The 14,574-nt window shown below is 40.7% G+C and overlaps 2 protein-coding genes across 2 annotated transcripts; one reads left to right on the forward strand and one right to left on the reverse strand.

The window, feature by feature from the left end:
- Positions 1–739: 739 nt before the first annotated feature.
- Positions 740–9,760, forward strand: asah1b (N-acylsphingosine amidohydrolase (acid ceramidase) 1b). The gene is made up of 14 exons (XM_080759886.1): positions 740–892; positions 1,019–1,065; positions 2,432–2,522; positions 3,318–3,404; positions 4,628–4,706; positions 4,867–4,941; positions 5,035–5,080; positions 5,619–5,763; positions 5,891–5,945; positions 6,150–6,231; positions 7,364–7,495; positions 7,933–8,056; positions 8,397–8,453; positions 8,741–9,760. The coding sequence occupies exons 1-14, from the start codon at positions 824–826 to the stop codon at positions 8,828–8,830; spliced, it is 1,179 nt and encodes a 392-aa protein (XP_080616012.1). The 5' UTR covers positions 740–823; the 3' UTR covers positions 8,831–9,760.
- Positions 9,761–11,228: 1,468 nt separating this feature from the next.
- Positions 11,229–11,960, reverse strand: LOC308312385 (dynein axonemal assembly factor 4-like; the record flags this gene model as incomplete). Its single annotated transcript, XM_080758989.1, has 1 exon — positions 11,229–11,960. The coding sequence occupies one exon, from the start codon at positions 11,958–11,960 to the stop codon at positions 11,229–11,231; it is 732 nt and encodes a 243-aa protein (XP_080615115.1).
- Positions 11,961–14,574: the final 2,614 nt, after the last annotated feature.

The raw sequence follows: 14,574 nt of genomic DNA on the forward strand, positions 1-14,574 counted from the left end.
AGTAAATGTGTGCATTTACTCTACACAAACTACAGCTTACTTTGGGGTTAACTATGACCTATGAGTACTGAACCACTGGTTATTTGATATCAACAGTTGCCACATTTATTTTTTACAACCATCAACTCTTTAGTCTGTACTCGGGCGGGAGCTATATTTTCACTTCTGTCTAGAATACACCACTGTTGAGAAGTTCCTATGAGAATATCCTGCTATAACTATGTAAAATAATAACGCTCTGGTGTTAATAGGACTACCTTTTTTATTTTAAGCAGAAAATAAGACCTATTATGGCCAGAATAAAGTTTCATGTGTTCTGAAGCTGTTTATGTGTGTTTAAAAAAATTTAAAGTATTTCCTTGTGTCGTTCAAAAGTCGTCAAATGTGGGTTGACTTCTGAACATATATTGTTGTACAAAGTTCATAATTTAAAACAGAATTGTTTGTCTGGGTTTTAGGGCTACAAACTATTTTTTAGCGATAGGGGCGTATGAATTATTGTTGTTTCAAGTCAGCCTAAGATTCAAATGTATAATGTGAACATTCTGTGCTTTGTGAAAAGACGATTCTATAATCCATTGTACGTCGGTGTCGCTTGTCAAGAACAGCTCTACAAGATCTGCTATGCCAACAACGGCATCGCTTAGCGACCCGTTGTTAGCTTGTAGATCTGTTCTTCTTGGCAAGCGAAAACCTCGTGCTTTCCGTAGCTGCATGGTAAACAGAACACCATCGACTTACTTCCGTGTTTATCAGATCACTGGGGAGTGGAGTCAAGGGAGACAATTGATAGAAAGAGAGTTATACTTGATTTTACTCAAGAATGGACCGATTTGGTCTTGTAGTTTTAGTGGCGTTATTTTCGGGCACATTGGCACAGTTTATACCACCGGTAAGTGAACTCTGAGTGATGTAATTGTGTGAAGACAACTGTGATTGTTGTGTGTTGTAACTTGTAACTTGTGTAACGTTTGATAGCAAACTGTTTTGTTTTGTGTTTATCGATGTTAAATTCCAGTACACAGAAGACTGTCAGTCGGGCATGTATCCTCCAAAAGGTCCCACGTAAGTAGTATAAAGTCACCCTCAAGAATATAATATGATGATCAAAATACAAGAAGTTGACGGACCATCACTGTCACCAAATATTCTGCCAAGCAGTCACATGACATAGTTTTTTTCATGGCAAACTTTAGTTCAGTTAATTGCAAATAGTACAGTGGTTCGATTATTCAATGGTAGCCTTGAGGGCTTGCCTTATTTCTATTGAGGTCCTGTGTATTCAATTCATAGACATTTAAAGACATAGTCGATACAATAATATACCAGACATCATGAGCAGTAACCTAAGATTTAGACTCATAGTAGCTCTGGTCCACAGCTAGACTCATAGATGTATTTGATCGATTCTGACAGATTGAAAATGTCAGAATCGATAAAATACATTTACGAGAGTTTAAATCCTACGCTACATGAGCACTATAGTAGCAATAAAACATATGTACATATGTTAACATGTATATGTTGCTCTTTTATGGTGGTTTTGAAGGAGGCTCAGGGGTGGCAAACAAGATTACACAACACGGCTAACCCTTCAGACCACTGGTGTGGAGGGGGCTTTAGGAGGTCCCCAGCAAAATGAGGAACAGATATGGAAGAACATGCAGAACAGCACAGGTTTCACAGTTTCACTCTAGTCTACACAATGTTATGTCCCCACCTACTGTAGCCTGTAGTGTAGCCCACAAGGCAAGGAAGTTTGAGGCGACTCGCAGGGTACCCAAAACTTCTAATTGCATTTCCTTCCATTGACATCCCTCATCGTCAGATAGAAAGGTAGATGTTGTATTGAACGTATTTCACCTCTATGGACATATTGCGTTATCCTCATTGTTCCTCAAACTTTGGTTTCACTCAAATGCACTCGTGTTCTAAGGGGTCAAGCCAGAAGGGAAAATGCCCCTTATTGTTTTCGTACGGATTCCGCCATTTCGGATTCGCAGTTCTGTGACTGTGCTGTCATTTTCCACGAAATTCGGCAATGTGGTAGAGGGTCGTGAGAATCGCTCAAGAACCGAAGTGCACAGTCATTTGTCAAAGGACCTCTAGATCTCCCAATGAATGAATTGTATGATCTGCTCTATCAACTCGTCTTGACATTATTTTACTCATTATTATTTTGCTCATATCATGAAAATGTCTGTCTGAAATAATGAAAATATAAGATGTTTATTGTAAGACAATTTAGTTTAGTGTATCCACTTCAACTAAAATGGTAGTATAAACAAAGAAATAAAGATACAGCATCATTATGCCATAAACTGATTGGGGATGAGATGGTCAACAATGAAAATATCACTGACATTGTTTTAGGAGATTTACATAATGACTTTTTTCTGCAGTCATTTTCTGTTTCATGTTTCTGGATCAGGTTCAAAGGAGGAGTACCGTGGTATACAGTGGATCTGGACTTGCCTCCCAACAAGAGATGGACCCAGTTGATCACTGACAAAAAGGAAGCTGTAAGAATCTTACCTGAATATTGTGTCATTTAAGGCAGTGGTTCTCTTAACGTCAGGTCTGAGCCGGTCGGGTCCACCAGGGGTCCATAACTCTGAAATTGTAAAAAAAATCCCTTTGAGGATGTGTCCCAGACATAAAATATATATATATATGCAGAGTTCTTACACAAGTATGGAATTTAATTTCATAATTTTCCAGGTCTGGGAATTGTAAAATAATGTATAGAAAAATATCTATGTTTCCAGACTATTACTGCTGTTCTGTTTTCCTGTAGAGGGGGCTGGGAGGGTCCCTGCCCGGTCAGTGATTCCAGCTCGTGCTGTCGCCTTAACCAATTCTGAGTGGGAACCCCTTTTGGTGTTTTAAGCATTATGTTATAATGTAGCTATTTTTGTCGGCGTCCAATTACATATATCTTTGGGGGTCACTTGTTTGAGAACCACTGACATAGAAACATCAGGATGTCAGGATTTAGAAGACATTTGCAGAATCGTCCTCAGGTCTAAATGGGTTAAGGCCTATTCATACTCCAGTTTTACGTGATAAGGTGAACACCGAAACGTTGGTTAGTAAGAACAGAGAGATGTGTTGCGGTGAGTGGTGAGTCGCTTAACACTCGCGCGACGTCATGTTGTAGTTTTCACTCTCAAATGGGGGTCCAGGGCTTAATGCACATCCAACTGGGGGTCCTTGAGTTGAGAATCACAAAATGGTTTATGCGTCAATCACCCTATACTATAGCCCCATGGCATGCATGTACTAATAAGAACCATTTACTACTGTGTTATGTTTAGCTGACCAACATGATCCAGGTCATCAGAGACTTGGCTGATGCTTTCGTACCCAGTGGGAAGCTGATAGAAATGGTTGACATCATTCTGGTGAGTGTGCTTTTTATTTACTGGATCCAACCTTACACCTCAATTGCAAGAGGACTAGGGATGCTGTGATCTAGATTCTTAACGTCCGATCCGATACTTGGATCGGAACGCAGCATCCCTAGTTATACATTAATAATATATCATAGAAATAAATATGAATACTATATAACTTGAATGAAAGTAACTAATGGAAATTTTGGAAAATGCTAGACATAAATGATCCACTTTGTATCCTGCATGCAACAGCTTTTCAAAAAGAGATCTAGTCTTTTGAGTTACCATACTGAAACTGCAGGAATTTTTTTTTTACTTGACACTGCTTGAAATGATAATTCAGGCATTTAGCAATAGCCTGGTAACCAAACTAATCTGCCACAGGAAAAAATAAAACCCTGGGGAGATTGGTCTGGCACTCGCTCACCCCAGAGATGTGGGTGACCAATCAGAGCCCACTATTCAGACTTTTTTGCTGTGACATTGGAATCTATTTGTCACCCCGGCCCATGGAAATAAATATTCTACACCAAAGTTCCAGACTAATATTTACGCAGTGATATTAGTCTGGCCATGCCATGCTAATTTAGCAGACACTAAAGGGAGAGGGATGGAAAGAGAAAAAATAGTTCATTGTGGTAAGAGCTGGTGTAAAAGGGGGGAAAAGGAGGAGGCCAGGTACAGATGACGGTCTGTTTGGTGTTTGATCTTCAATAATCAACTTCACCGTATCAGTGTTCACTGTAGTGGTGCAGATTGAGGTCGTATCGCGAAAACACTGCAAACTAGTATTTGAGGAGTGAACGATATCAGGTCTGGATAGTCTGATTGAAATGTCTGAGTAATTTTGGGCTTCAGAGGGGCAAGAGCACACCATTTTAAATGATGTATGTATGCTGTTGATAATTCTGAATGGTATCAGTGAAGTTTTGATGAAGAGACATTTTCTTTAGCTATTATTTCTTACACATGTTCCATAATTCTACCCAAGTTGATTAGGTTTTCTTCTCCCACAGTCGCTCTGTCCAAGAATGTCAATAGCATTGCTGCTGATAGCAGCTCATCATGAATCATGTGCTTGTTGACTGTCACATTTTCAAAAGTCCAACATGTCAACTGGACTTTTGAAAATGTGTACACAAGCACTATAAATAACTTAAAACGTATATTGACATATAATACAATAGAATGTAAAGGTTTAAATGTGTCTGATGTGTTTATGGTTCTAGCCTGCTATTGTGCAGAGCCTCCCGTACCCTTTCGCTGATGAAATAAACGGAGTTGCAAACGCCTCAGGCATTAAACTTGGTAAGAAACTAAATTCACTGATAGTTCCTCAGACTGTTCTAAAAATGTATGCACTCTTGTTACTGCAAACCTATTTGTATATAAGGCTTTGGCCCAATGTAATACCGGTATGGTGTATTAATAGGAACTGATTGCTTATTCTTTTCTGTTTGTAATGCAGGTGAAATTGCATTGTTTAACATCTTCTATGAAGTGTTCACTGTGTGTACTTCAGTTGTAGCAGAAGACACTAACGGTAAGTGGTTGGGTCATGTTATTCAGCTAATTATTATTATAAAATGTTTTCACGTAAACTAATTAATTTCTCATGATAGCCTCACTCTTACAGGTAACCTGATCCATGGGAGAAATCTGGACTTTGGGTTGTTTTTGGGGTGAGAATGAATTAAGTTGATGGAGGGAGCTTTGACGTATTACACTTGCAAGTTGCTTGATTCAATATTTAGATATTTGATATTCATTTTAACTTCCCTGCCCCCTTCCTATACATTATATTATTACTATACATATATATTTATTTTTAAAGATGTGTTTTTGGCATTATCTTTTTACTTTTTATTGATGGGGTACAGTAATTAGACAGTAAAGTGGGAGAGAGACGGGGGGATGACATGCAGCAAAGGCAGACGGGCTCGGGACTCGAACACGTGACACGCTGTCAGGCTGGATTACCGGCCTAGGTGCCTGGACCAGGCTATTTTTTATATTTTTGTGGGGAAAATAATAAGGATCCATAAAAAAAATCCCAAAACATTATCTCTAAGATAAAATAAAGATACTTAGTTTCTACTTGCTTTATTGTAATGTAGTACCAAAAGGGGGGGGAAAGGTCAGGGAGGAAGAGTCAAGCAATACCGCAATCTTGGTCCAATGGAGCTGATAATAATATTAATAATGTGTCTCTGTGTGTAGATGGGACACGAAGAACCATTCATGGGCTGTAAGTGAGAAGCTCAGACCTCTAGTGGTGAACATTGACTTTACCAGAAACAACAAGACTGTCTTCAAGTCAACCAATTTTGCCGGATATGTCGGTATACTGACTGGCATCAAAGCTGTAAGTTAACTGAAACAGAAATAATACAATATTAATTAACCACTTGAGCTCATGATGTCAATTCTATATTGGTCTTGCCTAGCTCCGAGTGTATATTTAACAAAATATTATTTTTTAATCTTCATAGAACACATTCACTCTGACTATGAATGAGCGCTTCAATGTCGATGGAGGGTACATTGGTGAGTTTTTTTTAAATTGTTCTCAATTGCACTCTCAATTGCAGGTGCTGGAAAACACTTGAGCTTATCATGAAATTATTTTGCATTTGTCCTGAGGGGAAATTTAGTCATAACAGTTGCCATGTTGTACAGAATAACTACTATGTTCAAATGATTGAATACCGGTATGCTTGAATGTGGATGTTTTTTATTTTCCTGTTCTAGGAATCATGGATTGGATTCTGGGAAAGAGAGATGGCATGTGGATGGGTTTCCTCACCCGATCTGTCATGGAGAACGCTACCAGGTCAGTTTCCTTTTATAACTATGACGTTAAATAAGTTATGTATAATTATTTCAATATTATTTATAGATCGATATACTGCATATATGTAGAGTGTGAGCCATCATAGAATAATGTCTTCTAGTATCTTGCACTACTGTTACTGCAGGCAACTCTGTGTTAAATGTTAAATGTACAGTTGAAACAAATAACTATACTGTAACACAATATGCCAATGTCTGTCAGACAGCTTGTTAACAGACAATCCTTTGTAACTTCTGACTGCTTTAAAGACAGCATGCCTAGATTCTTCCAAACATTTCCCTTGGGGCTTGAATAAAAGTGCACGTAGGAGGGGAAAAAGTAGGGCATCTGCACTTGCTACATGAAATCATGAATCTAATTGTACCTCTGGGAACACAAAAAGAGAGATGAGCTAATGCAACAGGAAATAAAAGGCTTCAGCTGAGCCGTGTGATAGGGTAATATTATTTCTGCAAGACATGCAACAAACAATTCAGATGACTGGAATGCACTTGTCAGTAAAATGTGTCAAATCCTCCATGTTAATTTAACTCGGAGAGTGTGCACTGTACAAAAGTAACCAAACTGGGACACTTATGGGTGGTCCATGTGGTTACATTTGTACACTCAACGCTCAGATTAGCCAACGCAGGGAAGCTGGAAATTCCTTCACTGAAAACGCTGGGACAACACTCCACACGTCCCAAACTCTTCTCCCTTCTGACTCCAAAACTATGGAATGCAGTTCCCATTGCAATCAGAACTGCAGACTCACTACTACTTGGCCGTAGCACTTGCCCTAGCCTCGACGACTTTACGTATGCTCAATTTATGTAATTTAGATAGCATTTTATGTAGACTGTTAGGTTCTTAGCTTATGTATGATTCATGAGGACAATTGTTATGTATATGATGTATTATCATGTTTTTATTCTTGTTTACTGTAAATCGCTCTGGATTAAGATCTGGAGCTGTTAAATTCCTAAATTTTAATGAATAATCCCGGATTTTACTGTAAGTATTACGATTCCCAAATGCTCTTTCCACATGTACATTGCCTTTGCAGAAATCAGGAACAATATTAGGTTAATTTTATCTCCTGTCCCCTCTCTGTCTCTCTCATTCTCTCCAGCTACGAGGATGCCAAGAACCGTCTGGCCCAAACCAAGCTGCTGGCTCCTGCCTACTTCATCCTGGGAGGGAACCAGACGGGCCAGGGCTGTGTCATCACCAGGTCCAGAGAGCTCAGCCTTGACATCTGGGAGTAAGGAGCTGCCAAGTGTTTATTGTTTGAATTAGATCCTTTTCAGATGGCACAATAGATAATCTGGATGGATGTTGTTCAACTTTGGAACTTTTGAGGGTTTTGGTTTGTATTTGCTGTTCAAGTCCTCCTCTGTGTACTAAGGAAAGTTATTTTGCTGGGACAAAGCAAAATAACGGGCCACGAGAATGGGCCAATGGGCAGTCCATTCTAGTGGCAGGGCTCTGACTAAGGATGACATGTTGTTTGGGGACACTTTGATCCAAAACAAAAATCTCTCAAAAACTACTGGCTTCATTGCCATGGAATTTGCATGACTTTCACTGATCCGCTAGTGCCACCATTAGGCCATAATTTCAACCGTACAAGATCATCTCAAAAAGATCTGTATATTCATCTCTTTTGAATTCTTCAACCCTTCTCTCCCTCCCTTTCAGGATTGAGCTGAAGCTGGGTAGGTGGTACATTCTGGAGACCAACTATGACCACTGGGATAAGCCTCTGTTCCTGGATGACCGCAGAACACCTGCTATGAAGTGTATGAACCAGACCTCACAGGCAGTAAGTAAAAATGGAAAATGATTCACATAAACGTATAGCTTTTCTTTAAATAAATGTACTGTAAAGTTTGCAGGATTGGCCCGTTTTGAACAAAAAGCCTCAAATCTAAAAAGTTAAAAATTCATTATGTTCTCAAAGACCCACATTTAACCATGGAAGCAAACTGTCCTTAGGTCCTCAATCTGGCAAGGCGGAATTCTCAAGAAAAACCCTTCGTTCCGATCAGTCACCTCATGCCAGTCCCTTGCTTGTATTACAAATACATTCAGGGAAGGACTGTAGAATTTCAGCCTTATTTTACTACTAACGCACACTTAATCTGTCTCTTCGTCTTTCATAGAACATCACATTGAAGACGATGTACGATATGCTCTCAACCAAACCAGTCCTGAACAAAGTGAGTCTTTTGTTGACATTAGCCATATTTATGTGGTATCAAGCTGGATTGATGTGGCCTGCCCTAAAAAGAATATTAGTCATTACAGCTCATTGACAATCATAATTAAGTGAACTAAAATGCTGCATTATTACAATAAAACAAAGGTATTTGCTTTTGTAATTTGTAAATAGTGTTGCCCAATTTGAGTTGGCCTTATAATTTAATTTAATTAGGAAATATCTACTGAGTGCAGTTGGACACGACACAACCACAGCTGACTCCATTCTCCACTGTGTCCTCTGTAGTTGACCACATACACAACCCTGATGGACGTGTCCAAGGGCAGACTGGAGTCCTACATCCGTGACTGCCCTGACCCCTGCATGCCCTGGTGAACATCTCCTCTACCTCTTCAGTTTTCTAAATGTCTAATTGCACAGAATGACTGGGGGAGAGAGAGAGCGGGACAAGCTCAGGTCTTAACTCGGTGACTAATCACACAAACCAAAGATTGCCATGTTGTAGCATTCTCATGAGTCACGAGTATCTTTAACCAAAGCAGATAGGAGCGTCCAGGAGACTGGGGTTTGATTCCTCTGGTGTTTCCGGCTTGGCCAGGCGTTCCAACAAACACAATAGTCTCTGTGCATAAGTGTAGTCGCAGGACTCCAGCAGGTGGCCTAACCGTTTCCTGTTTCAGTTCATTTTTGTCCATAGCTACATTTGATTTGCTCGTCAGCAGTTTTGAGCTGGAAACACGTGAATGTGTCATATGTGTGTTGGGTTAAATTCGCTGTCAAGCCAAACAAATAACGGTACGGGCCTACGAGGAAATGAACTGGAATAGTACTAACACGGGTATGCCAACTTCTGGAAAACTGCGACAAATTTAACTTGTCTTGGCTGTAATCAACAAAATGGCAATGCATAAATTGAGGAGAATAGGAAAAAAGGAAATGCTGATCAACTGAAATTCAGTTGACGGTAATAAACATAATTAACCCGAAGTTGGTGTAAAAGTGAAACTGATATTTTATGGTAATATTTGAACACTTGTTTTGTACTGTATGGCTGTAGGTTGAGAATGTGTTTTTTTTTATGTGAGATGTGATCATTCAGTCAAGTTGTAGTCTAGTAGGTCTCAGTCTGGGTGCCAGCTCCCCTCAGGAGGGACACGGGGGGATGCCAGATAATTTGTTGAGAACCACAGTGTAATAACACAACAAGAGCATTAACTGAACTAATTTCACTTTTACTGATAATTGTACGGTCTAGTTGCACTGTTCTTGTGATGAATTCGGTGGTAATAAAAACCTGTGACTGTTTCTGATATTTTGAAATTGGAAATGACTGGTGGTAAAAACACTTTTCACAGCTCAGAATAGATTGCAGCTTTCAACCACAAATAATTTGATTTGTGATTACCGTAATGCTGAATACTGCATGTCCTGCTGTGATTGATTGCTTTTATTTGTGTCTGACTGCCTTTTGCAGCCCATCCCTTACACGACACAATTTACAGTGGCTGACACAAATATTAGACAAAAGTAAATATCATACAATGTATACATAACTTAAGCAAGAGTACTGTACATTCAAGTAGTCCATTTTGCCGCGATGGAGACTAAAGCGGAGGGCAAGAGAGCGCACAAGAGAGAAAAGAACATAAGGAGATAATGGACAGAAGACAGATTTGCGTCTAATTTCGACAAGTCAGGAGGCACTTAATTGGAAATGACTGGTGGTAAAAACACTTTTCACAGCTCAGAATAGATTGCAGCTCTCAACCACAAATAATTAGATTTGTGATTTAATGCTGAATACTGCACATCCTGCTGTGTTTTGAATGTAATATTTTTCATTATTATTTAATTGGAATGATATATCCCCTGTGGACTTTTTGATCTAAAGTTGGATTCCTTTCAACGACAAATTTAAGGTTTTCAAGTTATTTCCCTTTCTGCGAATGATGCAAAAATGAAAATTAGCTACTGACTAATCTTTATCAGGAACTTTGGGCTAAATGCCAAGAAAACCAAGGTTTATGGCAAGCCCATTTAACATGTAATCGAACCACAATCCTGTCTGTAATTATATTTTATATATCCATAATCCTGTCTCACTAGTCATAACGGGTAATTACGGATATCCATATTAACAGTCTTAGAAGTTACAAGCAGAAATTGTATTTAAAAATATCTACAACTTTTATTACATTTGAGGCTATGGACCACAACTAGATCACTCATTTGTTTCACTTTCAACATTAACTAATAATTTTAGTAGTGGACGCAAAATTACCACCCGCTTCAAATGATCAGCCTATAATCAAGAATATGTCAGTGATCAGGAAACTATGTGAAACCACGACGGGGTCACGCAGTCTCTGGTAGCCTTGAGCCACGTGAGGAACCGTCCGGCGCCATGCTGAGTGTTGCGATGGCCACCAGAGCCGACTCAGCACCGTTCGAGTTATGTACCGATATTAGTCCCCTTACTCCCCTCCCCCCTACTTTCCATGCCCCTGTCATGTCTGCACTAACCTGAATCCACTAGATGGTTGCAGGCGGAGTCAAGTTATGTCAGGTGTGCCACATGGGACAACCAGATTATGAAATATATAAGTGGCAGATATTCCGTGCTCAAAATGAGACAATAGAGGACAGTCTGTGAAACATTGGCCTACTCACAATGCACTCAACTGTATTTGCCACATTCAGCAAAAGAAAAAAATAATATCAAATATCGTCATGTCCCCAAATAGGTATGGACTAATATTACTAAAGTCTGACATCAATTTCCACCAACGTCAAGTTCCACCGATTCAGTGTCTACTAGTGTGCCATCTCCATTCTTCACCTGTTCTTCACATAACTCAACCTGCCCACTGGCACTACCTTGAATAATTAGTCTGATTCTCTGTGCATCTGCCTGTAGGGATTCATTTTGAGGAGCAATCATCAGAGCAGCTTGGTAATCCTGGAGGCCCTCTGCGTAGAGCTCCAGCTCACAGAGAGCAGTTCCTCGCCGTACATGTGCTCTTACTCTGGCAGATGCGTTGTCAGGAACGGGTGGTGTCAGTAGATCAAGTGCCTTAGAGGAATCCTCAATAGCTTTGTGAAAGTATCTCAGTTTCAGATGACAGGCAGCCCTGTTTGAATACAAGGCCGGGACTATTCCGTTCAGCTTGATTGCAAGGTTATAGGCATTCACTGCGCCCAGATAATTCCCGATTGAAAAACATTTGTCTCCTTTTTCCTTCAACCAGTCTGGGTTCCTCTCTTCCTCCTTCAGGTCCTCCATTTCTGCTAGGTCTGCACTTATTGCTCGTCTTGCTTCAGCTTGCTTTTTGAGCCACTCCTCCTCTTCGGGCAATTGGGATTCTCTGAGTGGTGTGGGCAGCCCTCGTGGGGTGAATTTGAGTTGGATATTTCCAACTGATCTTGGCGCAGGCACATTGACCTGCCTTTTCTTGCTGCTACTCGGATCAAATTTGACCATGCATGCATTGGAAGATGTGTTCATTGTTGCTGATCTGGTGCTTGGACTAAATTTGCTTATGACTAATGGTTCATTGACTGTTACCTTTTCCTCCTTTTGTTTCCATGACTCTACTTCTGCTGTTACTTCATCATCTCTCAATTTCTTGATCCTCTCTCTCTCTTCCAGCTCGAGCTTCATCATTGTGTCCAATGCATATTTTTTATCTTCTCTCTTTTTTTCATCTTTGGCGTTGGTGTCCGTCGCAATCTTCTCCTGATATTTCAAGAGTGCCCTCTCTCTAATATTTTGCATTTGCTCTTTGTTGCTGGTCTTAATCATGAGATGCTCCCAGAGCCTGTGGGCCCTCTTCTGCAGAGTGATAGCTGCAACACCATTTCCAATCTGTGCGATGCTTTTTTCATCAATGACAGGTTCAAACAGAAACGCTTCAAACAGAAAGGGTGGGAAATGCACTTTTAGATATTCGTCTGTAGAAAGTATATCTACTTTCGCGACCTTCGTACCTTTTAAAGGTACATTTATGTAAACAGTTGATTCTGTCTGTGTCCATGAGTAGTCTTTAATGATCAACGGCATCGCTACGTCAATTTCAACAGTTAAGGTGGCTCTTACCAACTGCTATTATTAACTTGTATATACCATAACAATAATCTATATGCAACAAGTGCTTTCCACTACAATAACATCAAGCTGCACAAGCTTTTATAATATAGCAGTGATGTCATAGTTAGTTCCAACCTCGCATTGTGATTGGTGGAGAGGAATTACTAGAGTTTTAGACCTCCAAATGCAACTTATTTACCTGACTTGTATCTTAGCAAATCTAATGTGTTACTTAACTGTGCATGTGTCTCTCTTAATCTGCTTCACTTGCCCATATATGGAGATCCTTGAACTCTCCCAAGTTGGTGCGGCATAGACAACTGACATTATAGAGTCTATAATGTCAGTTGTCTATGCCGCACCAACTTGGGAGACCTGTTATTTATCAGAGTACTCTGAGGACAGTCTATAATATAGACTGTCCTCAGAGTACTCTGATAAATAACAGGTAGGCTACAGTAGGGTACTACTGGATGCATTTAACTCCTATGGAGCTATACATATTAAATTGTCACAAACATATTGCATGTCTCTGTGGTGCAGGAGATTAATTGCCGTTGGTTCAAATCCTATTAGTCTAATAAGTTGACATGTATCTAAATCATAGCATGAGAGAAAAGTCGGTGCTTTGTTAAGACTAACAGAGTAAGACTACTATAGTTTCTGGGAAGGGGTTTGTTTGTAAAATATACAGTAGGTTGTTATTTCCAGAGAGAAGCTACTAGAGGGGGAAACTTATTTATTAATAGAAAATAAATTGTAGTCTATTTGTATTCTCTCTAGCTCTCTCTCTCTCTGTATGGTAAAGATACGAAAGAAACAGCAGTTAGTATGAAACAGACAGGGTAGGTACAACCTGTACCTACCTACCCTGTTTCATACTAACTGCTGTTTAGTGGCGGCTGGCAGTTATTTTGGGTGGCGGGGCTATAAGACATCCATTATACTATATGCTACTAGTTCAACCTGCAGCAATAGCATCATATTCCAGATATCAAAGTACAGCAATGACACTACTACAATACAGGCCTACACTTTGTTACAGCAAGTGCTCCACAACAAGTTAACAACAGAAGTGCATGCCCACAACAAACACTCCACTGAACATTGTATTTTTACAGATAGCTGCTCTTATACTGTCATTAATAATGACAGTACGCATGCACGCACGCACACACACAAGCGCCGAGACGAATCAAACACACACGCACGCACGCGCAACTGGCGCAAACGGCACCGACCAAAATGGAATAAAGATGCAAGCAACTTGCAAGGCAGTGGGCACACGCACGTGCGCACGCACACGGCACCGAAACAACACTACTCACGCACACAAACACAGCCTCTCTCTCTCTCTTCCCAAATCAATGAGAGGCTCCAGGCCCGGCGCCACGGGGGTGCCAGAGGGTGCCCAGCACCCTCCGTTCCAAATTCTGCACCCTCACTTTTATGTACATACAGCATAGTTTTACTATATAAAAGTTAGATGTGCACCCTCGCCACTTTCAAATGCCCAAGCCCGACACACACCGGCTGCGTCCCCCGCGCGGCGCCGCGCGGCGCGCACAGCCGCCTCCATTATTTTCAATGAACCTAACGCACACCGGCTCCGTCCGCCGCGCGGAGCCGCGCCGCGCCGCGCCGCCCGGCGCGCCGATAGAACACAGTTCTATTTTCCAGGCGGCGGCGCCGCGCAGCAACGCGCCGCGCCGCACACGGTCGCAGACGGTGTGTGGTGGGCTTCAGTCATTTCATCCTGGAGCCGAGCCTGATGAGAGCTCGAGCCACTTTCAATGTGATTAAACCAGGGATTATGTTTCTTAACTTTGTGAGATAAATTAAGCAGACCACAATACCTTTCTGTGGGTCCGGTGTGCGGTCAGCTGTCTGCCCCAAGCAAGAATTTCAAACTCACAAAACGTATTTTGTCTCCTTTCCTTTTGTTATATCCTAATATGCTCCTAGTCTCTTAACTTCATTTTCCCCTCGACGGACACGGGACAAAACGGATTATAAAGTAAATTCCACCGCC

This window comes from Protomyctophum bolini (genome assembly GCF_963924005.1).
Source record: "Protomyctophum bolini genome assembly, chromosome: 3".
Lineage (NCBI taxonomy): Eukaryota > Metazoa > Chordata > Actinopteri > Myctophiformes > Myctophidae > Protomyctophum > Protomyctophum bolini.

Coding starts and splice junctions, on each gene's coding strand:
- asah1b (XM_080759886.1), top strand. CDS start 824: ATGGACCGATTTGGTCTTGTAGTTTTAGTGGCGTTATTTTCGGGCACA. Junction 1,066..2,431: donor TATCCTCCAAAAGGTCCCAC/GTAAGTAGTATA, acceptor TTTCTGGATCAG/GTTCAAAGGAGGAGTACCGT. Junction 2,523..3,317: donor TCACTGACAAAAAGGAAGCT/GTAAGAATCTTA, acceptor TGTTATGTTTAG/CTGACCAACATGATCCAGGT.